General features: G+C 37.4%; 1 protein-coding gene across 4 annotated transcripts in view; it reads right to left on the reverse strand.

Moving 5' to 3' along the window:
* Window positions 1-25,734, reverse strand: part of NFKB1 (nuclear factor kappa B subunit 1) — a 125,695-nt gene that overhangs the window by 21,106 nt on the left and 78,855 nt on the right. For 2 of the 4 annotated variants that reach the window (XM_008992920.5, XM_002745545.6), the window contains exons 7-13: window positions 25,308-25,471; window positions 23,299-23,457; window positions 21,475-21,579; window positions 19,228-19,319; window positions 17,465-17,603; window positions 2,866-3,009; window positions 971-1,060 (exon numbers count right to left, since the gene is read on the reverse strand). In XM_008992920.5, coding sequence (XP_008991168.2) covers window positions 971-1,060; window positions 2,866-3,009; window positions 17,465-17,603; window positions 19,228-19,319; window positions 21,475-21,579; window positions 23,299-23,457; window positions 25,308-25,471 — 893 coding nt within the window. The remainder of the gene's footprint in view (window positions 1-970; window positions 1,061-2,865; window positions 3,010-17,464; window positions 17,604-19,227; window positions 19,320-21,474; window positions 21,580-23,298; window positions 23,458-25,307; window positions 25,472-25,734) is intronic. The other 2 variants (XM_078366769.1, XM_078366768.1) reach the window with 1 other exon arrangement.

Raw genomic sequence — 25,734 nt, forward strand, 5'->3', positions numbered from 1 at the left:
AAACTCTCATTCCTAAAAATAACTTTTCAGTCTACTTCTGAAATCTTAGATCTCATTTTGCTTATTTGTAAAGAAGAAAAATGAAATAAAGCTCTTCTGTGAATTTCAGGAAAGCTGAATTTTTAAAGTTCTCAAAAGCAGAGCAGTTTTTTCCTGACGCTAATTAACAGAGCAACTCCTAAGGATGTGCTGTAAATTCACATTCTTTAGTGACGGCAGCTATACAGTGTACCATTTCTGATCATGCTCTTTCAGGTTCAACTATGTTAATCTGATAGGTACTATGACACCATTTGGCTTTTATGGGGAGACCTGCTTCAGATTCTTATTCTGCCACTAACTTCTGTGTGCCTTCAGTGAGTATGAACATTTCTGAAGCTTGGTGCCTTTTGTGTGCAAAATAGCGATACTAATATTTTTCCTACAGAGAAATCATGAAGATAACAGTTTAAACATGGAAAAGCACCTGGCACAAAAATAGGTATTCAATAAGTGGGAAGACTTCTTTACAGTATTATTTCTTCCATGGGTACACTAGAACAGACCTGTATTATAAACTATCAACAGGTGGTTTAGCTGCAGCTTCTCAGGGGATAACTTCATGGGCAAAGACCAATCTTATAAAACTCAAAATGATTTCAGAAGTGTACTATTTGAGGAAAAAAGAGAATATATATGTTTGGTGATTTTTAAAATGTTTGAATAGTCAGGTCTCTGTACGTCTCTTTTCAATGTTCTTTCCTCGGTTCATGCCACTTACAAAGTAAATAGACAAAATATACACAAGGAATAGAGCTTACACTAGCCACAGGAAATACTATCTTTTGGAACAAGTATCTTCTTAGTTTATTTGCATTCCTCAATTATTTTTCAAGATGATATTGTTGTGATAAGTAATGATTTAGAAAACTTTTTAAAGCATTAATTATTTCTTTTCCTTCCTTGATATTAAGAAAAAAGCATTACTTACCATGTTTCATCCCAGCATTAGATTTAGTAGTTCCAGGATGGAAGGAAATCCCTCCATAAGTAGGAAATCCATAGTGTGGGAAGCTATACCCTGAAATGGCAAGTAAAACAAAGGAAACATCATGAAGATATTTTACAAAGACTCAGCAAAACTTAAGTGTCTGTCTCTCAGGTGAGCACAGCCTTTGGTGTGAAAGGACAGTATTGTGCCCACACCTGGTGTCTATGTTGAGACTAAGACACATGGTGGGAGTCGTGGGACCATCAGAATTCTACTTGGTAAAGTTTACATTTTGACAACTCTGACAACCCTAAGGGGAGGGGTTGTGATAGAGAAAGCCTCCACTCCTAATGAATGAGAGAGGCTAGTAGTGAGGGTCACCAACCAAACTCACACTTGCCTATGTAGAAGACATTAAAATAACTCCTGGAGGAAAAACACTAAATCAAACAAAACACAGAAAAACATACTGACTCCTCAGTGGAAAAATGGCCACCACTGTTCATTCGTACGCATTTTTGGTGGAAGCATAAACTGGTAAAACTCTTTTGGGAAGCAGCTGGCATTAGATGTCATGCCCTCTAAGACAGTAATTTTACTTCAAAGACTCTAACTCACTAAAGTAATCTGGAATAAATGAAAAGTTATGTGAATAGGAGTTCAGTATAGCATTTTATATAGAAAACAGGAAACTACATTTAAGTAAGTTATACTATGGTTTGTTCACTTGAGGAAATGAGTCATTAGAATGATGCTTAAAATGTGTGCTTATGTAAAGTTCATATTACCAGGGGAAATGTTTGTTAACATCTCAGGTAAACACTGCACATATGACTCTACACAGTTATGGTGCAAATGATAGTAAAACAGTATTACAAATAAATGGATTAAAATAATATGGATAATGATCACAACTGTATTCACAAATATCATAAACATCTATATTCATAAATAGTAGATACATATATGAATATCTACTATCCTATTTATATAATAGTATGTATAATATAGTATATCTACTATATAATATAGTATATAGACATTATATATATGATATATATTATATAGTATATATCTAGTAAATATACTTATCTAGTGTATATATAACTAGTATAGTATATATACACTAATATATAGTATATATATCTAGTAAATATATATATCTAGTAAATATATATATCTAGTGTGTATATATAACTAGTATAGTATATATATATATAATAGTATATAGACTACTATATACTAGATAATATACTGGATATATATACTATATAATAGTATATAGACTATACTTTTATGTAGTATATATATCTAGTATATTATCTATATACTATTATATAGTATATATATCTAGTATATTATCTAGTATATATAGTATAGTATATCTACTAAACTATATAATATTACTATACTATTTATGAATATAATAGATATAGGGGAAAATTCATAAGTACTATAACATACATGAAAACGTAGTTAACCTTTGATGACAGATTTTATGTATTTTCAAATTTTCTACAATGTAATATATAGAGATGTTTAATATATATCTATATTGTATACATAATATGAAATCTTTTCAATGTTTCCAAACAAAAATGACTGTTAAAAAATGTAAAAGAGAAATACACTAAAATGTTTAGGGAGGTATTCATTAGATAACTAGCTTTGGGGTACTTTTTTTTTCTGCTTATGGCTTTTGGGATTATTTACATACTGTAAAATGAACATGGATTTCTTTGAAAAATAAATTTACATTTTTCGGAAAATTTCAATTAAAATATTCAATAATATCATAGCCACTCAAATCACAGACATGCTCAGAAACTAAAGAAAGGAAAATTCTACCCTCTCCAATATGGAAAAAGTTTTAGAAAGACTAAATATTTTTGTACCTGGACCTGTACTTCCAGTGCCCCCTCCTCCACTGCCACTACCAAACATGCCTCCACCTCCAGCTCCAGCACCACTACCACCGCCGAAACTATCCGAAAAATTGGGCATGAGCTTTTGTCGTTTCCTCTGCACTTCTTCTTTATCTGTATTTAAAGGAAGAGAAACCAGAGGAGAAGAGATTGATTCAGTCCCACTACTAGCCACAGAAAGACCACTGATTCTGATGGTATTTTTAAACATCTTAAAGGGAAATAGAAAGCACTCAAAGAGGAAGAGATGCTAAATTTCAAGAAGCATTATATTTATTCCAATGGATACAAAGATTGAAAACTAGCCCCAGAGAGACCACAGAGCAGAACACACCCAAATCTACTCTACAACAGTTTCTTAAGTCCCCAGTCTTGTTAAAACCAGTGAAATATTTGTCCATCAAAAAGATACTGAATAAAAAAATTACTGACCCTTTTGCTTGGTCACACAAGATAACTCATATGCTAGGTAAGTTAATATTTATTACACATCCACAATGAGCTAAATGCTAGAAATACAAAGAAGCATGACATAATGTCTTTGCTGTCCAGAACCCTCCAATATAGTTTTAAGATAGTGGGGGAAAGACTTAGTGAGACAGCACTGTAACACTGCATACATTAAATTCATGGTGCAGATCAGTGTTCTAGAAGTTTGGAAAACAACTTCTAGGAGGTCACTGAGGGCTGGGAAATTCAGGAAAGGCTTCTCAGAATCAATTTTATATAAGACAAAGGAAAAGGAAGATGTTCTGGGAAGGAGATATGGAGGAAACACAATGAAGGGAAGATGTGCATGGGGTGCTTATGAGAGAACAGCAGTAGGTAAGTTTGGCTATGGTGAAAGTTTAGTACAGGTATGCCTCTGAGATACTGAAAGGTTCAACTCTACATCATTGCAATAAAGCAAGTCACATGATTTTTTTGGTTTCCCAGTACACATACAAAATTATGTTTATATAGTATACTGTAGGCTATTAAGTGTGCAACAGAATTATGTCTTAAGCAATGTACATAGCTTAATTAAAAACACTTTATTGCTAAAACAGGCTAATGATCACCTGAGCCTAGAGTAAGTTATGATCTTTGTACTGGTGGAAGGTTGATGGCTGCTGACTGATGAGGGTGGTAGTTTCTGAAGGGTGAGTGGTTGAGGCAATTTTTAAAAAAGATAACAGTGAAGTTTGTCAATTGACTCTTCCTTTCGCAAAAGATTTCTCTATAGTATACAATGCTATTTGACATACTAGAGTCAATTCTCTCAAACCCTGCTGCTGCTTTATTGATTAAGTTTATGGAATATTCTAAATTATTTATTGACATTTCAACATTGTTCACAGCATCTTCTCCAGGAGCAGATTCTATCTCAAAAAACCATTTTCTTTGCTCATCCGTAAGAAGCAATATCTCATCCATTAATGTTTAATCATGAGATTGCAGCAGTTCAGTCACATCTTCAGGATCCACTTCTCATTCTCATTCTCTTGCTATATCCACATGTCTGCTGTTACTTCCACCACTGAAGTCTTGAACCCCTCAATGTCATCCATGAGGGGTGTAATCAATTTCTTCCAAATTCTTATTAATGTAGATGTTTTGACCTCATCCCATGAATCACAAATGTGCTTAATGGCATCTAGAATGGTAAATCCTTTCCACAGGGTTTTCAATTTACTTTGCCTAGATTCATTAGAGAAATCACTAGCTATGGAAGCTGCAGCCTTATAAAGTGTATTTCTTAAAACAATAAGACGTGAAAGCCAAAGCTACTTTTTGATTCATGGGCTGCAGAATGGCTGTTAGCAGGTATGAAAACATCTCCTTCAGAACTCTTGGGTGACCAGGTGCATTCTCAGTGAGCACTACTATTTTGAAAGGAATCTTTTCTTTTCCTCAGAGAAAGTATCAACAGTGGGTTTAAAAATATTCAGTAAACCATGCTTTAAACAGATATGCTGTCATCCGGGTTTTCTTGTTCCATTTACAGAGCAAAGGCAGAGTAGATTTAACATAATTCTTATGGGCTCTAGGCTTTTCAGAATAATAAATGAGCACTGGCTTCAATTTCAAGTCACCAGCTGCATTAACTACTAACAAGAAAGCCATTTTTTTTTTTTTTTTTTGAGATGAGGTCTCACTCTGTTGCCCAGGCTGGAGTGCAGTGGCAGAACCATAGCTCATTGCAGCCTCAACCTTTCGTTTTCAAGTGATCCTCCCACTTCAGCTTCCTGAGAATCAGCCTATTTTTAAAAGCTTTGAAGCCAGGCGTTTTTCCATCTTCTTTCTAGTTATGAAAGTCCTAGATGGCATCTTCTTCCAAAGGAAGGTTTTTCTTATACACTGAAAATCTGTTTAGTGGGTATGCCTTCATCAATTTTCTGAACTCGATCTCCTGTAAAACTTGCTGCAGCTTCTCTGTTAGCATTTACTGCATCACCTTGCACTTTTATGTTATGGAGATGGCTTCTTTTTTAAGCCTCATGAGCCAACCACTACTAGCTTCCAACTTTTTTTTCTGTAGCTTCCTCACCTCTCTAAGCCATCCCATTGTTGAAAAGAGTTAAGGCCTTGCTCTGGATTAGGCTTTGGTAAAAGGGAATGTTCTGGCTGGTTTGATCTTCTGCTTAGACTGCTGAAACTTTCTTCTTATCAGTAATAAGGCTGTTGTGCTTTCTTACCATCTCTGGGGTCTCTAGAGTAGCACTTTATTTTTTTTATATACTTCAAGTTCTGGGATTCATGTGCAGAATGTGCAGCCTTGTTACATAGGTATATATGTGCCATGGTGGTTTGCGGCACCCATCAACCCGTCATCTACATTTGGTATTTCTCCTAATGCTATCCCCTTACCCCCCCCGACAGACCCCAGTATGTGATGTTCCCCTCCCTGTGTCCATGTGTTCTCATTGTTAAACTCCCACTTACAAAAACATGCGGTGTTTCGTTTTCTGTTCCTGTGTTAGTTTGCTGAGAATGATGGTTTCCAGCTTCATGCATATCCCTGCAAAGGACATAAACTCATCCTTTTTTTATGGCTGCATAGTATATATGTGCCACATTTTCTTTACCTAGTCTATTATTGAGGAACATTTGAGTTGGTTCCAAGTCTTTGCTATTGTGAACAGTGCTGCAATAAACATAGGTGTGCATGTCTTCATAGTAGAATAACTTAAATCTTCTGGGCATATATCCAGTAATGGGATTGCTGGGTTAAAAGGTATTTCTAGTTCTAGATCCCTGAGGAATTGCCACACTGTCTTCTACAATGGTTGAATAATTTACACTCCCACCAACAGTAAAAAAGCATTCCTATTTCTCCACATCCTCTTCAGCAACCGTTGTTTCCTGACTTTTTGATGATTGCCATTCTAACTGGTGTGAGATGATATCTCATTGTGATTTTGATTTGCATTTCTCTAATGACCAGTGATGAGCTTTTTTTCATATTTTTTTTGGCCACACAAATGTTTTCTTTTGAGGAGTGTCTGTTCATATCCTATGCTCACTTTTTGATGGGGTTGTTATTTTCTTGTAAATTTGTTTAAGTTCTCTGTAGATTCTGGATATTAGCTCTTTGTCAGATGGATAGGTTGCAAAAATTTTCTCCCATTCTGTAGGATGCCTGTTCACTCTATGATAGTTTCTTTTGCTGTGTAGAAGTTCTTTAGTTGAATTAGATCCCATTTGCCAATTTTGGTTTTCATTGCCATTGCTTTTGGTGTTTTAGTTATGAAGTCTTTGCCCATGCCTGTGTCCTGAAAGGTACTGCCTAGGTTTTCTTCTAGGGATTTTGTGGTTTTAGATCTTATGGTTAAATCTTTAATCCATCTTGAATTAATTTTTGTATAAGATTCAAGGAAGGGATCCAGTTTCAGCTTTCTGCATACGACTAGCCAGTTTTCCCAACACCATTTATTAAATAGGGAATTCTTTCCCCATTGCTTGTTTTTGTCAGGTTTGTCAAACATCAAATGGCAGTAGAAGTGCAGCATTATTTCTGAGGCCTCTGTTCTGTTCCACTGGTCTATATATCTGTTTTGGTATCAGTTCCATGTTGTTTTGGTTACCATAGCCTTGTAGTATAGTTTTAAGTCAGGTACAGTGATGCCTTCTGCTTTGTTCTTTTTGCTTAGAATTGTCTTGGCTACATGTGCTTTTCTTTGGTTCCATGTGAAATTCAAATTAGGTTTTTCTAATTCTGTGAAGAAAGTCATTGGTAGCTTGATGGGGATTTCACTGAATCTATAAATTACTTTGGGCAGTATGGCCATTTTCACAATATTGATTCTTTCTATCCATAAGCATGGAATGGTTTTCCATTTATTTGTGTCATTTCTTATTTCTTTGAGCAGTGGTTTGTAGCTCTCTTTGATGAAGTCCTTCATATCCCTTTAAGTTGTATTCTTAGGTATTTTATTCTCTTTATAGCAATTGTGAATGGGAATTCTCTCATGACTTGGCTGTCTGTTTGTCTATTATTGGTGTACAGGAATGTTTATGATTTTTGCACATTGATTTTGTATCCTGAGACTTTGCCGAAGTTGCTTATCAGCTTAAGGGTATTTTGGGCTGAGACGATGGGGTTTTCTAAATATACAATCATGTCATATGCAAACAGAGACAACTGACGTCCTCTCTTCCTATTTGAATACCCTTTCTTTCTTTCTCTTGTCTGATGGCCCTGACCAGAATTTCCAATACTACGTTGAATAGGAGTTGTGAGAGATGGCATCCTTTCCTTGTGCCGGTTTTTAAAGGGAATGCTTCTAGCTTTTGCCCATTCAGTATGATATTGGCTATGGTTTATCATAAATAGTTCTTATTATTTTGAGATATGTTCCATGAATACCTAGTTTATTGAGAGTTTTTGGCATAAAGGTGTGCTGAATTTTATCAAAGGCCTTTTCTTCCTCTATTGAGATAGCATGTGTTTTTGGTCATTGGTTCTGTTTATGTGATGGACTATGTTTATTGATTTGTAAATGTTGAACCAGCCTTGCATCCCAGGGATGAAGCCAAATTGATCATGGTGGATAATCTTTTTGATGTGCTGTCAGATTTGATTTCCCAGTATTTTATTGAGGATTTTTGCATTGATTTTCATCAGGGATATTGGCCTGAAATTTTTTGTTTTTGTTGTGTCTCTGCCAGGTTTTGGTATCAGGATGATGCTAGCCACATAAAATGAGGTAGGGAGGAGACTCTCTTTTTCTGTTGTTTGGATTAGTTTCAGAAAGAATGGTACCAGCTCCTCTTTGTACATGTGGTAGAATTTGGCTGTGAATCTGGTCTGGGGCTTTTTTGTTGGTAGGCTATTACTGCCTCCATTTTAGAACTTGTTATTTGTCTATTCAGGGATTTGACTTCTTGGTTTAGCCTTGGGAGGGTTTATGTGTCCAGGAATTTATCCATTTCTTCTTGATTTTCTAGTTTATTTGCATAGAGCTGTTTATAGTATTCTCTGATGGTAGTTTGTATTTATGTTGGATCAGTGGTGAAATCCCCTTTATCATGTTTTATTGTGTCTATTTGGTTTTTCTCTGTTTTCTTCATTATTAGTCTGGCTAGCGGTCTATTTTGTTAATCTTTTCGAAAAATCAACTCCTGGATTCACTGATTTTTTTTCAAAGGGTTTTTCATGTCTCTATCTCCTTCAGTTCTGTTCTGATCTTAGTTATTTCTTGTCTTCTGCTAGCTATGTTTGCTCTTGCTTCTCTAGTTCTTTTAATCATGATGTTTAGGTGTTGATTTTAGATCTTTCCTGCTTTCTCTTGTGGGCATTTAGTGCTATAAATTTCCCTCTAAACACTGCTTTGGCTGTGTCCCAGAGATTGCGGTACATTGTCTCTTTGTATTCATTTGTCTCAAACAACTTATTTATTTATTTATTTTTTATTGCATTTTAGGTTTTGGGGTACATGAGCAGAACATGCAAGACAGTTGCGTAGGTACACACATGGCAGTGTGTTTTGCTTTCTTTCTCCCCTTCACCCACATTTGGCATTTCTCCCCAGGCTATCCCTCCCCACCTCCCCCTCCCACTGGCCCTCCCCTTTTCCCCCCAATAGACCCCAGTGTTTAGTACTCCCCTCCCTGTGTCCATTTATTTAGGCCTTCATTTCATTATTTATCCAGGAGCGGGCTGTTCAGTTTCCATGTAGTTGGGCGGTTTTGAGAGAGTTTATTAATCCTGAGTTCTAATTTGATTGCATTGTGTTCTGAGGGACTGTTTGTTATGATTTCTGTTCTTTTGCATTTGCTGAGGAGTGTTTTACTTCCAATTACGTGGTCAATTTTAGAATAAGTGTGATGTGGTGCTGAGAAGACTGTATATTCTGTTGATTTGGGGTGGAGAGTTCTGTAGATGCCTATTAGGTCTGCTTGGTCCAGAACTGAGTTAATGGCCTGAATATCCTTGTTAATTTTCTGTCTTGTTGATCTGTCTAATATTGATAGTGGTGTGTTAAAGTCTCCCACTATTATTGTGTGGGAGTCTAAGTCTCTTTGTAGGTGTCTAAGAACTTGCTTTATGAATCTGGGTCCTCCTTATTGGGTGCTTATATATTTAGGATAGTTAGCTCTTCTTGTTGCATTGATCCCTTTACCATTACGTAAAGCCCTTTGTCTTTTTTTTTTTTTTAATCTCTGTTGGTTTAAAGTTTGTTTTATTAGAGACTAGGATTTCAATCCCTGCTTTTCCTGGCCTTCCATTTGCTTGGTAAATATTTCTCCATCCCTTTATTTTAAAATACGTGTATCTCTGCACATGAGATGCGTCTCCTAATTGTAGCACACTGATGGGTCTTGACTCTTTATTCAATTTGCCAGTCTGTGTCTTTAAATTGGGGCATTTACCTCATTTACATTTAAAGTTAATATTGTTATGTGTGAATTTGATCTTGTCATTATGATGCTAGTTTGTTATTTTGCCTGTTAGTTGATATAGTTTCTTCATAGCATCAATAATCTTTACAATTTTGTATGTTTTTGCAGTGGCTGGTACTGGTTGTTCCTTTCCACATTCAGTGCTTCATATAGAAGGTCTTGTAAGGCAGGCCTGGTGGTGACAAAATCTCTCAGCATTTGCTTGTCTGTAAAGGATTTTATTTCTCCTTTGCTTATGAAGCTTAGTTTGGCAGGATATGAAATTCTGGATTGAAAATTCTTTTCTTTAAGAATGTTGAATATTGGCCCCCACTCTCTGCTGTCTTGTAGGGTTTCTGCCAAGAAATCTGCTGTTAGTTTGATGGGCTTCCCTTTGTGAGTAACCCTACCTTTCTCTCTGGCTGCCCTTAACATTTTTTCCTTCATTTCAACCTTGGTGAATCTGACAATTATGTCTCAAGGTTCCTCTTCTTAAGGAGTATCTTTGTGGTGTTCTCTGTATTTTCTGAATTTGAATGTTGGCCTGTCTTGCTAGGTTGGGGAAGTTTTTCTGGGTAGTATCCCGAAGAGTGTTTTCCAACTTGGTTTCATTCTCCCTGTCACTTTCGGGTACACCAATCAAATGTAGGTTTGGCCTTTTCACATAGTCCCATATTTCTTGGAGGCTTTGTTTGTTCCTTTTCATTCTTTTTTTCTCTAATATTGTCTTCATACTTTATTTCATTAAGTTGATCTTCAATCTCTGATACACTTTCTTCTGCTTGATCGATTTGGCTATTGATATTTGTGTATGCTTTATGAAGTTCTCATGCTGTGTTTTTCAGCTTCATCAGGTCATTTATGTTCTTCTCTAAACTGGTTATTCTAGTTGGCAATTCCTCTAACCTTTCTTCGAGGTTCTTTAGCTTCCTTGCATTGGGTTAGAACATGCTCCTTTAGCTCAGTGGGAAGTTTCAACTGGGTGGAGCCCACTGTAGCTTGGCAAAGCCACTGTAGCTAGACTGCCTCCTTAGATTCTTCCTCTCTGGCCAGGGGATCTCTGAAAAAAAGGCAGCAGCCCCAGTCAGGGCTTATAGATAAAACTCCCATCTACCTGGGACAGAGCACCTGGGGGAAGGGGCAGCTGTGGGTGTAGCTTCAGCATTCTTAAACCTTCCTGCTTACAGGCTTTGAAGACAGCAGTGGATCTCCCAGCATAGTGCTCAAGCTCTGCTAAGGGACAGACTGCCCCCTCAAGTGGGTCTCTGACCCCTGTGCTTCCTGACTGGGAAACACTTCCCAGCAGGGGTCGACAGACATCTCATACAGGAGAGCTCTGGCTGGCATCTGGTGGGTGCACCTCTGGAATAAAGCTTCCAGAGGAAGGAACAGGCAGCAACCTTTGCTGTTCTGCAGCCTCTGCTGGTGACACCCAGGCACACAGGGTCTGGAGTGTACCTCCAGCAAACTCCAGCAGACCTGCAGCAGAGGGGTCTGACTGTTAGAAGGAAAACTAACAGAAAGGAATGGCATCAACATCAACAAAAGGGACGTCCACACAAAAGTCCCATCTTAAGGACACAAACATCAAAGAACAAAGGTAGATAAATCCACAAATTAAGAAAAATCAGCAAAAATGTCTGAAAATTCCAAAAAACAGAATGCCTCTTTTCCTCCAAAGGACCACAACTCCTCGCCAGCAAGGGAACAAAACAAAGAATGCTTCAGAAGGAGGGTAATAGAATAACACTTTTAATTTCCTTCAAGAAAAGTTTTTTTTGCATTCTTGGCTAACTGGCACAAGAGGCCTAGCTGTGGGCTTATCTTAGCTTTTGACATGCCTTCCTCACTAAGCTTAATCATTACTGGCTTTTTATTTCAAGTGAGAGGTGTGAACTTTCCTTTCACTTGAACACTTGGAGGCCATTGTAAGGTTATTAGTTGGCCTAATTTCCATATGGTTGTGCCTTAGGGACTAGGGAAGCCTGAAGAGAGGGAGAGAGATGGAGGAAATGGCAGTCAGTAGAGCAGTCAGAACACACACATTTATTGATTAATTTGTCATCTTATATGGACCCTGTTTGTGGTACCCCAAAACATCAAAGTTCACTGTTCACAGATCACTATAACAGGTATAATAATCATGGGAAAGTTTGGAATATTGAGAGAATTACCAAAATGTGACACAGAGATGCAAAGTGAGTACATGTGGTGGGAAAAATTGCACCAATAGACTTACTTGACACTATTGCCAAAAAACCTTCAATTTGTAAAAGTCACAGTATCTGCAAAGAACAATGAAACAAGGTATGACTGTATAAGGAATTCTTGAGGAATGGGCTTGTTTGGGACAACACTGTGGAGCACCTGGAGTATGAACTTACAGGCAAGAAAGGCACTGAATGTTTCTGCACAGGGGAAAAATGTGTAGAGGTTATATTTTAGGAAGTTTGTCTTTTACTTGTATGTAGGACATACTAAAGAGTCAGAGTGAGAGGCAGAGACAGTGCAGACATAAGTGATAGAGGCCCATTCCTTAGTGGTCACCATGATAATAAAACTGGGGTGGATGCCAGAAACACAGAGTGATCTGTAACCTCTAGTGACTGAGGAGATATGAGGGGCTAAAAGTCTAAGACCACTATTTGACCACAATACAGTGATGCCCTCTAAGACTTTTGATTGCCTTTATCTGTTTGTTTTCATTTTTGTTTCTCACTCTCTGTGCTTCTTACCAGCCACAATACCCTTTTGAGTTCCATCACTGCCTATGTGGTGTTACTGTGTTCTTGTTTCTCTTTTTTGTTTCCCTTTTTCTTTTCTAATTTTTCTATCATATATTTTGTTTTTCTTTCCTCTCTATTTTGGGCTGGAGTAGTTAAGGAGATTTTGTTTTTTCAAAATAATAAAGTCAATGAGGTATCTATTTTGATCAGCTGAACCCTTAACAGTTGTCTTATTTCTGGTTCTTCAGTGTCAGTTTTGTCATGCCTACGTTCAGAAAGATCTTCAATTATTTCTAATTCTCTGGTTGTTACAGTCATCTCAGGGCTAGATAGAAGCTTGCTGTTTATGATTATCTCATGATCATCTAACTGTGGTTGAAATATGAAGCAGGGGAAACTAGGGTAACAAAGTACACTTTAATAATTGTTTGAAAGCTGAGCATGTCCAGATTTCCTAGGAAAAAAAAAGCTGAGGTTGCCAAATATTGAGAAAAATGTGCTTCCACTAGAAGGGGACGACCTTAAAGTGAAGAAACTTTAAAGATTTCCTTATCAAATATTTTTTTAGATTCAGATTTGTTATATCATAACTAATTTACAGCTATACTCATTACTGTTCACTGCAGACATATGAAACACAAGAAGAAAGCAGACATATTACTTATCTTCAGGAATAAATGTTATCTATTATTTGTTATGAATTCTAACAAAGAAACTAGTTGGTATTTTCTATATATTGCTGTTACATTTTAAAGCAGAGAGAGATTTATTGGCTATAGTTCACTGTAAAATGGGAATTTTAAGGACAAAATATTGTAACACAGCCAGTAAGATTCCGATGACAAGAAACTGATACAGAACATTCTGCATAAGCTTTATAAAATAATCTGCTATTTGAATCTCCACAGAATTGAATATGGAGACTTTCACACTCCGTATTCAAGGGATCATTTATCCTTGCTGATAATGGAACCATGGGATGTACTATGAAACATCAACCTATTTTAGGAGCTGAAGTGGCCACTCACTACAAGTTCTCCTTTTGCAGGAAAGGAAATTGAAACTAGGAGGAAGGTTAGGTGACTTGTCTGAGGTCAGGAGAGAGTAAAGATCAGTCTCAAAGTATAGTGATGTTTTCATTATGTTAGGCTGTTACTCTTTTGAAAACACTCCTAAGTAGCTTTTATAATAATAACCAATGACTTTACATAATAGTTGATGATTTACATAATAGTTTAAGTCACAAATATGGATAATCTTCTAGTGTTTGCTACCTATTCTTGTGCATGTGACTTAAAAGTACCTCATTCTCATTTTTCAGGTTTTAGTTTACCAGTAAAGGTGTGTGCCTGGCCATACATTTCATAATGTAAAGATGATAATTCTATTTATCCCTAATCTCCATCTTTCAGACTGAAAAATCATAATGGTCCCCCATTTGCTTTTGTACTGCAGTTTCTCAACTATCTTCCTCCACTGCCAATCATCCTTCTCTTATTTCAATTGTTTCCCCTGGACCTAACCATCTCCAAGAAGTTTTTGTGAAGTACAATGTCAATGACCATAGAGGATGCAGAACTCAGGGCTGGTTCTGTATAATGTTTTATATCTATGTCTAATATCTTACCTGATGATACCCAACAGATTACTAGCCTTATAGATGAGGATGGCAGCTTGATTGGGTCAATTAATAAGTCATTTCACAGATATTTAATGAGAATTTTCTGTGGAACTTATCCTGTTCTAGATGGTCTATGGCCTAAAAAAGATTCTTTGTACTAGGCATGGTAGAAAGACAATAGACCCATAAATAAATAGGTAAGACAAGCTTACATACTGATAAAAAATAAGAATATAAAATTAGGCAATGAGATAGGGAATGACTACAGAGACTGGGGATAGGGGAAAGTGTGTTCAATGACTTCTGAGAAATGTATGTAATGTTTCCCTGGGTTGTAGAGTTTGGATCCATTTCCATCTACTTACACTAATGCTAAATGGACTACTACTTTTCTGATCAGTTACACTGCCTGGCCAGATTATTTCTCCTTGGTCCTACTATCTTGAGTTTGTATAATACAGAATGTTTCTATAGAATAAAGTAATTTGTGTCCTCATACATGTATGTTGTCCATTCTTTCCTTCAGAGCTCAATGAGTAACTATTTCTGCAGATAGTTTCTATACTTTGTATTGTATGAAGCTTTTAATCAATGACAGCCTGGAAGGTATGTGTGTGAAGCATTTATGTGCAATTTTAAACTTTCAGGTGACCTAATTCTCTAATCCTAGCATTGGATAGTTCCTACTATGATAAGGTATCATTAAAAGTAATCACCTGAACATGCCCCTGCTATAACATACTTTACTGAGGCATAGATACCACTGGGAAAGAGAGATAGGCAGTCTAGACACCAAGCTCAACTTTGAATATTTCTAGGTTCATACACATACAGGTAACCCGGGTTTTCTTTCTTCATGATTCTCTGTGTTAGCAAAAACCGACATTAGTTGAAGACATATTTCTGGAGAAGAAATTTAGCTTTTTCTCAGAAAGTCTAAAAAAAAATTATCCGTATTTTTCTTCTGTGACTACTTTTAAAGAAGGGTGTTTAAATTAAAGCAGTGATTTTCACATCATTTTCTGTAGGCAGAAGCATTCAAAAGACCTCCGGTAGCTCCCGGTAGGGATGAGGTGGGGCAGCTTCTGGGAAGGCCGAGTTGGCAAGGCCCTTCACCCCCAGTTTAACCAAAGCTTACCATGTCCATACACTGGGATTTTGTATGAAATCTCATGTGAAGAAAGAGAAGTTATTGTGCTGACAATGTTTTCAAACCATCAGGATATAAAGTGCACTACAAATCTGACCCAACAACGGAGGGGCCACAACCTTAGAAAAGAAACAAGAACTTGCAGAACCGTTTTCTGAACACTGTTGTGGCAGCACGAATTCTAGGAAAGGAAAGCCCTCTTCAAAGATCACCCATCATATCTTGCTCTCACAGGAGCCAACACCCACCCATGTGGCTTGTTGCTGCTGCACCTTTGTGGTTTCCAACCTCAGCAAAGATCTGGGTGCCCCGTGGCAATCATTTTACTGACCTCCCTTCCCAGTCTCACTTCCCTCCAACTGCGGGGTTTCTAATTATGTTTGTGCCACAGCCCCTTCTGCAGTCTGGTGAACTCTACGGATCTCTTCTCAGAATCATGGTTTGCAGTATGTAAAATACAAAACAAGCTGATTATATTAAAGTACATTTCTATCCACAGATTCTTTGGGGGTCAGTGGACTCTAGGTTAAGAAATACCTTTCTCAGTTGGTGCCCATTATATCTCATTTTGAGATGATTCTAATGCTGAATTTCTCACCCTGTCCTCTCTTGAGTTCCAGTTCTGCCTTTTGATCTGGCTACTAAGAACTTATACTTGACTTTCCCACAAGGACTTAAAATATAACATGTTTTACTCTGAGCTCCATCTCTTCCCACCCAAATCTACTTTTGCTCCCTTGTTTGTGTCATCAAGTCAACCACATCACAAGCTTCCTAGTCAGGGAGTCTTAGAACCATCTATGACTCCCCATCTCTCCTACACTTCTGACCTCTAGGCCCTCTTGACAACATCACTGTGCTCTCTGAGTCCATCTCCTTTCATTCCTAAGACCTTTATTAACCCTACTGTTTCTCACTTGGATTCTTGCATTACTCTTCTGACTCATCATCTGTCTCCTAGATGGTACCCTCAGTGGTGATATAAAAAAGTCAGAGCCATCATTCCAAATCTAAGTAGGCCTGGCTATCCCTCTCTAGACTTAAGGGATTCTTAAGTTGCCACCCACAGCCCTCTTTAGCCTGTCCCTGGCCTTCCTTACCTACATTGGCCTTCATGTCCATCTGAGTGCTCAGAATGCTTGTTTCCCTTTGCATAAACACTAACTCTGTTTATCGCTCTCTTTGAGCTCCTCAAGTAACCTAAGCCTACAGAATCCTTTCCTTCTCTGTTTAATAACCAGCTGCTGAAATATACCCCAAATGTTAAGGGCCAAATGACATCTCCTTGATGAAGCCTTCTTTTTGGAGGCTTCTTTAGAATAAAGGGACCAAGGGCTCTCTCTTCATCATTCTCATATGTTTATGGATGGTTCACTTTGAACTTCTTAAAATCATAATTTACATTATAACTATTTAAGGAAACCGTGATTGTTCTTTCTTAAAGCATTTTTTGTGAGCGAAAGAATGATGCCTTACTCATTTTCATAGTTTTGCAGTGGATGTTGGCCAAGTTTTCTGTTCTATCACCTGAGGCTGGTTGACTAAGTGGCTGATTCTCCTAAATAGCAAGGCTGATGTTTTCATCTCAGCTGCCTGAACTCTGAGTTGGTCAATAAATGTTAGATTCTCAAATTAAAAGACAAATTCTCAATGTCAAAATCTCATATAAGCTTGGTGGAAATAACATTATTTTAAAAAGCTGGAATAATTCTATAACCTCAAAATAACATACTACTGTCTCTTCTAAAAATAAACACAATAGATCCAGGATACCTGTTACTAGGAAGGTGTTCAAAGGTGGTGACTGACTGATCTTTTCTAATTAGCTTGTCTTCTTCTCAGAACAAGCATAATGGCCAGACATGGCAGCTCAAGCCTGTAATCTGAGCACTTTGGGAGGCCGAGGTCGAGGATTGCTTAAGGCCAGGAATTTAAGGCCAGCCTGGACAACACAGCAGTCCTTTTAAAAGGACCTTTTAATACATTTCTATTAAAAGTAAAAAAAAAAAGCCTGGCATAGTGGTACACACCTGTAGTCCCAGCTACCTGGGATGCTGAGGCAGGAGGATTGCTTGACGCCAGGAGTTTGAAGTTGCAGTGAGCTACGACTGCACAATTGCACTCCAGCCTGGGCAACAGAGTCAGACTCTCTCAAAAAAACAAAAAATAAAATAAAAACAAGCATAAGATTTTAAACAACTGACTTACCTTTTATTTCAGGATAGTAAAGGAAAGGTTTTGGTTCACTAGTTTCCAAGTCAGATTTCCTCCGAAGCTGGACAAACACAGAAGCTGGTTTTGTAATATTAACATCTTTATACTTTGGGGTTTTGAAGACGATGGCAAACTGTAGGATACAAAGAACCAAATGTTGGTGCAGGACTACATTTTTTTTCAGTAATGCTACTCATTAAACTCATTCCTTAGGCTTTTCTTCATACCTCGTGCTTAGACACAGTGTACTAAAAAAACACAGTGTTCTGGAGAAAGTTCCAAACTCAGAATTCTATACCCAAACGTTTTTATGAAATTGCCACTGTAAAATTGAAATACAGTGCTGTGCTAATGTACTGAGAATCTTTATTTCATTTTTCCTATATTTCAAATGTCTTCTAGTTGTAAATGCCATGCTTATAAAATTAACTGCATACACTTACTTCTCTTCCACCACAGACTTAAAAGCCTCCAAGATTATTTATAGCAACATTAGAAAGACTGGGTATTGAAAGAGAGAGATGGCTACAGGCCAGTGATGAAGAGAAGAAACTAAACATTGCTTACATTGGCATCATAACACATTAATTCTTGGTGATATGTTAGGGATTTTAGCATTTTTCAGTTTGATTTTTTGACTATGCAACATATTCACAGGGATAAAGATTTTGTAAAATATCAAAAAGCACACAATGGTATTCTCTTTGACATGTTCCCCATCTCTTTGACTTGTTCCCCATTCATGCAGTTCAGAATTTCTTTATGCAGATGTAAATATAAACATAGAATCATTTCTACATGGACTTTGTTCTGTACCATCTTTTAAAATATTTTAACATTGTAAATTGAGAGCTTTCTAGATTAGTTCATAGAGTATTCATTCTTTTGAATAACTGCATGATATTTCATCAAAAACATAGACCATAATTTAACTGGTCACTTATTGATGAATATTTAGATTGTTTCCAACTTTGTGAACATAATACTCCTTAGTTACATGTAAATAGAATAATCACTAAGGTGGGGGCTCAGCATTGTCATCTCTTAGTCATTTAATCAGTTGCCACTGGGAAATCTTCATTTAACAGGATGACATCAGCTTCAATTAGAAGATGGCTCCTGGAATACCATTTTAACAGGTCTCATCATAATTACTTTGGTAGAACACTTAAAACATTTTCATTAAGGGACTCGTGGGCCACTGTCTTATGGGCTAGGGGACTAGACAGCAAATTAAATATCTTGCTAACATCTCAGAGTCAGTGATCTAACTTGCCCATAACTCTACATTAGGAAACTTTTATGGATGACCTGCATGAGTCTTAAAAATAGTACTGCTTTATGGAAGTTAAATATTTATGATTTTTCTTTTTTATAGATGGAAGCTAAGTACTAAATTTCAATAAGGCAGAAAGTGTAAAATGATGATAATAACATGGATCATGCCTATAATCCCAGCATTTGGGGAGGCCAAGGTGGGAGAATTGCTTAAGCCCAGGAGTTCAAGACTAGCCTGGGCAAGATGGCAAGACGTCATCTCTCAAAATAAAAAAATAAAGAAAAGAAAAAATTAGCTGGGTATGGTAGCACATGCCTGTAGTCCCAGACACTTGGGAAGTTGAGGCAGAAGGGATCCCTAGAGCCCAAGAATTGGGGCATACAGTGAGCTGTGATTGTATCACTACACTCCAGCCTGGGTGACAGAGTGAGATCCCATCTGTAAAAATAATAAGGATTATTAATAATAAATCACTTACTTGTCTATGAACATCTGTGGGGGAAAAATCTCCAAATCCTTCCCAGACTCCACCATTTTCCTCTTCTTCATAAAATCGAATCTGGATGTCATCTGCAAACAGTCACATTGAGGTGTGTAATTTCACATAGTGTAATAATACTTATAAACATGCTGAAAAATAAAACTGGTTTAATATTCTAACTACTATCTGTCTAAACTTTTAAAAAACACGATCAAAGGTTAAGTCTTTTAAAATGTTCACAAATCACTGATCTTTTTTTACTTACCACTGTTATGTGCCCCGAGTTTCATTCACAGTGACAGAATACTAGATTTACCTAGTCAACCTGAATTTTCTCTTAATCTGTGACCTTACCACTTCTCCATCCTTAAGCCAATCCTAAGAAACACGAAGGATGGTGGAAGAATACTGGAATCTTAAAGAGGTGGTGCAATTCAATATATAGATGTAAAAATAATTAACATGTAAGTTTTACTATTAATATATGGCAGATGCTATTCTAAGTGCTTCATATATATACATGTTAGCTGATTACATCCTCACCACAACCTTGTGGTATAGGCGTACTACTACTATTCTCACTTTGCAACAAAGAAACTGGACTCCCAAGAGGTTAAGTACTTATCTGAGGTTTAACAGCTAGTAGTACATGGAGGAACCAGGATTTGAACACAGACAGTATAATTTCAGAGTCCAGGCTCTTAACACATTATTAAACTGTCTCCCTACAATAGTTTCTTAGTTCATATTGAGTAACTGGTCAAAATACTATGATGATCAGGTCCCTTCTGATTAAAATGGAATGCTTAAATTTCACACTCTAGTCATGGACTCTATTTACTTCTACAGAAATGTGACAGTGTAACTTAGGTTGGCATCTTCCTGGCTTCACTTTCTGTTTCATAGAAAGGACCACATTATTGACTTATGAAACAAGGTTTTTATTTCTATTTAAGTAGAATTTTACGAATACTAGGGATGGATAAAACATCTTACTATCTATCTCCTTTGCCTTCAGGCGGGACTACACTGGACCTAGTTATAGAGATTCTTTAAGCCAAGTAAAAGACATTTCTTACTAAGTCATTCCAATGTAATTATAATGACTAAGGATCTCATTTACAAATAAAGGTACTCAGATTGTGTCTATTCACAGCATGTACACCCAGGAATCTGAAAATGAGTATTACTTGGACAGAGTGGATTGAAAGAAGGCTAACACTAGTGTACACAAAGAAAGTGTAAACTTTTTTTTTGAGACAGGGTCTCACTCTATTATCTAGGCTGGAGTGCAGTGGCATGACAGTAGCTCACTACAGCCTCAAACTCCTGGGTTCAAGCAATCCTCCCACTTCAGCCTCCCAAAGTGCTGGGATTACAGGCATGAGCTACCATGCCTGGCCTGTAAATTTTTTTAGATAAAGTATATATGTCTTTACTTTAAAATCTGATCCAATTTTTTTCTGACTATATACCTCAAAGCATTTAACCTCACATGAGAATTTTTTAAAAAGCCACATGTCTTTTATTGATTTATTTTATTTTCAGTTAGGTATTTGCTTACTTTGAAAATGCTCACCTTGTAGTAAACAGATGTTTATTATACTATACTTTCCAACTATCATTTTACTTAATAAAAGAATGAAGTTTGAGAAAATAACACATTTTCCTCAGCTTTTACTAATCAATGTTGTAACGTATTTAATGAAAGATAAATGCCAAGAACCTTTCCTCAAAGTAAAAATGGTGAGAGTAATGTACTCTGAGAATTTCCCTGTATTCCCTGTTCTCTTTCCTTTTCTTAGTTAACATCACATCTGTCGAAGTGTTCAGAGAAATCCTCTCAGTGTTGCATAAAAGCATTGCAAAATCAATAAAATCAACCATTTTATACTATGAAAACATTATTCTCTGTTTGTCTTTTGTATGAATGTCAAGAATGGGCTATTGTTTAGTTTAACCAAGTACAGATATTAATTTTAAAGCATAAAGATACTGAAAGTCACTGATTATAATTATCATCATTTTCTTCCTTTTACTTCTGTGGGAAATCTGAAAATGAATTAGTTGACTAGGAAAAAATAACACAGGCAACTTACATTTGGAAGAGGTAAAACATAAATGCTTTTTAAGACTTTCTACAGCAGCAGAGGGACGTTTCTTGTCCACCACTGAAATGTGACTCACAGACACACTCAGAATTATATTCACCACTTGAGACCAGAGATCAAAGCATGTATTTACCTTTCTGAACTTTGTCACAGAGAAGATAAATTTCCTCTCCTCCAGTCACACATCCAGCTGTCCTGTCCATTCTTACAATTTTTAAGTTGGATGCATTGGGGGCTTCTGTTCACAGAGGGAAAACAAATAACACGGTTAGTCTTCGGCTCAACAAGCCAGTCCTTTAGGTTGGACCCTCCCCTTTGTACATAGGACCAAAACAAAGATGCTTTCCCTAACAAAGTACATCAAAGAAGAATGTCTTCTGAAGTTCTCAGAACACTTCTTGGGCATGGGTCATCTATGATCACCAAATCAAATGAGGTAGAAAGGAACAGGGACTTATTTCTCCCTCTACCACAGAGAGACTGATACAAAAAGAGAAAGAGCTTTTCTGATATATTGGGAAGTACCAAGCTAATTGACTTCTGGGTTTTCAGTGAGGTCAAGATTTTAATTCCAAATTTGTTCCCATGATTCTGCTATTATATTTACAAGAGTCCTAAAAACTTTAGGAAAGGCACAGTTTTCTTAAACTACTTGCTAATTTTTATTTTACAGGTAAGTAAAATGAGGATGTTATGTTTCTTTTTCCCAAACTAAAGTAGAATTCTGTGTGGTAAAGAGGCAAAACTTTCTTGTGGTAATAGCATACAGCTCCCTTATTTTTTTTTCTCCAACAGCTGCATTTTAAGGTGATTCTGTGGTTATAAGTCTGTATCATTTCATATCCTTTCACTTCCCTTCAAACTTGTTTAAATGAGAGAAATCAGTTAGTTGCTGTACTTGGAGCATGGAGTTTTCTACATATGCCAAATTCTATAAACTTTCAATGAGTCAAAGTACTATGCTTTCAGGCTTTTTGGAAATACCTGTCTAATCAATCCCATGTATAATCAAACAAGAAAATTTAAAAAAAAAGAAAAAAAAAAGGCTGGGCATGGTGGCTCACGCCTGCAATCCAAACACTTTGGAAGGCAAGGTGGGCGGATCACCTGAGGTTGGGAGTTCAAGACCAGCCTGACTAACATGGTGAAATCCTGTCTTTAAAAAAATAATAAATAAATAAATAAATAAATAAAATAAAAAAAGAAAATTCCATGGCAAATGCTGAAGATTACTGTAAAACTCTTTAAAAAAAAGTTCTAGGAACTATAGATTAACATATATATACATACACACAAACACACACACACATACACACACACACACACACACACACACACACACACACACACACATATATATTTGGAGATGGGGGTCTCACTGTGTTGCTCATGTTGAGCTGAAACTCTCAATCCTCCTACCTCAGCCTCCCAAGTAGGTGGGACTAGAGGGCATAATGCCAAACCTGGCTTAAAATAGAAGTCTGAGGCACATGCTATCTATTCTACTCATTAATTTAACTTGAAGTTTCTATCTTGGTAAAGTTAGTAACATATGGGGAAGAAAATGGGTAAGAATAATTATTGTGTCAAATATTAACTTCTTTTTAGAGCCCCCCCCACCACCAACGAAAATTGAGATTATTCTCCCTTCTAAAAGCATCAACCATATATCTTTAGAGCAAGACATTCATAAATAAGAGATGTGTCATTTCATGTAAAAGACTAAAACATGTATATCAAAGGAAAAATTACATGTATTAAGCACCTCTTAAAATATCTTATTCAATCTGGACATCAACCTTTCAAGCTAGATTTTACTATTCACGTTTTATAGATGATAAACCTAAGGCTTAAAGTGATTAAGTTACTTTCCCCAGGACTCAGGTAGCAAGTAAATGGCAGGTCAGGGCTGGAAGTCTATTCTTGGTGTGTTCCCTGTAAGAAGTGAAGTACTCACTACTGTCATAGATGGCGTCTGATACCACGGGTTCCAGGCGCCTTGTGAAGCTGCCAGTGCTATCCGGAAGAAAAGCTGTAAACATGAGCCGCACCACGCTGAGGTCCATCTCCTTGGTCTGCTGCAGAGCTGCCTGGCGGATTAGCTCTTTTTCCCGATCTAGGGCCATACAGTACAGTCCATTCATGCCCAGAGAAGTGTGAACATTTTAAAGATCATGCTTTTATAGAGCCCAAATAATGTAAACTTACAATAAAAACTCTTTTTTCCCTTTTTTGAAACTCTACATGTTGCAATAAGATGTTAAAAACAGTCTCATTTATGTCATCCATTAGGAAAGGCATCAAAGAAGACCTGCATTTTATCTGGAGTACAGTAAAAACTCTCCTCTGCTTCCCTGGTGATCAGGGTGCACCAAGATCACCTGCTTCCTCTCCTGTCCTCCTCCTACCTTTCCCTTTTCTCCCTGCAATAAGAGTTAAAGGCACAAGGAATGTGATGGAATAGAATTGAATAACCCTACTAGGCACTAGCTGTATTGAGAAGTGTGGAATTATTCCAAAAGCTATTTGAGCACAAGGATTGAGCTCATTCTACAGAGCCACGAAGAGAGCCTGGCACATAGTAGGTACTCAAAAAGAACTTCCGAAGGGACTGAATGACTCAATGACATTTGGGGTCTTTCCCTCATGCTGGAGTTTTCATGCTGATGGATATAGTCACAATTAAGCTGTAAATAAAAGGTAGTGATTCAAGAGACAAGTACTACAAGAGGGCTACAAATGAAGTGATGTTGGATTTTAAAGGAGAGAGTTCAGAGGGCTTTGCAGCAGAAGAGGCATTTGCTCTGAATCTTGAAAAGGTGGCAGAATTTGAAATCACATAAGAGAATGGATAAAGACATTCCAGGAAGAGGAGAGAGAAAAATAAAAATAACGTGCCAAGGCAGGGAAGTCAGGCATCATGGTGCTCCTATCAAGTAATTCAGTGTGACCTAAAGGGGCAAAATGGGAAACAGAGTTGGAAATGTAGACTGGGGCCAGCTCTTGGGAGATCCAAAAAGCCAACTTATATAATTTGGATTTTGTAGGCACCAGGGAGACACCAAGCAGTGACAATATATAGAACTTAAGTGATATCTATCCAGCTACAAGGCGTAAACTGGATTACAAGTGGGGAGGGATAGAGAGCAGGGTAGAAGACTACTATAAGTGGAACAATGGAAATACAGTGTAGTGTAGAATGCCAGAGAGCACAGAATGACTAGGCCACAGCCTGGAGATGCTGCACATAGGCGAGGATGGGGAGGTTCTGAGTTTCGGTATCAGAAGATGCACTACATTTAGTTAAAAAATGGTAATCGGTTTTGAATCACCTGAGTATGAGATGATGACTGGATGGGCAGAGTGAAGGGCAAAATATAAAAGTAGAAATGGGGAATGTGGTGGGACAGGGAATAGGGTTCAAAGAAAACTTGTGAGGAAAGGAAAGAAAATGGAATATCATGCCATTTTTATGATAAAGATAGTAGTTTATAATGTGCAGGCAGAGCCCAAAGAAAGAAAAATGCCTTGTCATAAGGTGAATTGGGGAAGGTAAAACAGAGGAGGTGTTCTTTGGACAAAGTCTTGATTTCTGCATTGGTTTCTGAGAGGGTGAAATGGATATGGTGGGATGTTTTCGGTAGAGGAAGACACATGCAAAGGTATAAATATGCCTCCGTTATTCAGAGAGTAGTGATGGAGAGAGGAGAATGCAAGGTGGGCTGGAGATGCGGCTGGAAAGGTGTTGGGGCCAGAGTGTTGAGAGGGAGCTTTGTATGCCAGGCTGTGGAGGTATAGGTTTTACCCTAGAAGTAGCAGGTTGCCATGAAAGGTTTCCAAGCAGGGAAAAGGTGACAGCAGTGTGGGGTAGAGACTGGAAGGCATGCAGATGAACATATAATTCATACAGATGAAAACCAAAGCCTGGACCCCTTGGAGGAGCAAGGCCAGGAGAATGATGCTTACCTCCCAGCTGCCGGTCCCCTCCACCTTCTGCTTGCAAATACGCAAGGTCAGGGTGCACCAAGAGCCCAGGATTGTAGCCCCTTATACATGCCTCTGTCATTCGCGCTTCCAGTGTTTCAAATACTTTTTTCTTTGTCACATGAAGTATACCCAAGTTTGCAAAGCTGGAGGAGAAACAATAACAGCAGCAGCAACAACAACCAAAAGTTAGGCACTTACTGTCTAGAGAATCTGGCTTCACTTGTAAATTTTTTAAAAGTACACAGGCCCTCAGTGTTTTATATAAATCCCATGGGGCTAGATGCATTTCAGAATGTAAGTATTTCTGATGTTAGAAAGACAATATATGGCATATACTGCATATTACATAATACTCTAAGCAGGTCTGGGGCACACAATATAGTCAAACATGTTAATATTTCTGCAG

Source organism: Callithrix jacchus, chromosome 3 (assembly GCF_049354715.1).
Source record: "Callithrix jacchus isolate 240 chromosome 3, calJac240_pri, whole genome shotgun sequence".
In the NCBI taxonomy this organism is placed as follows: Eukaryota; Metazoa; Chordata; class Mammalia; order Primates; family Cebidae; genus Callithrix; species Callithrix jacchus.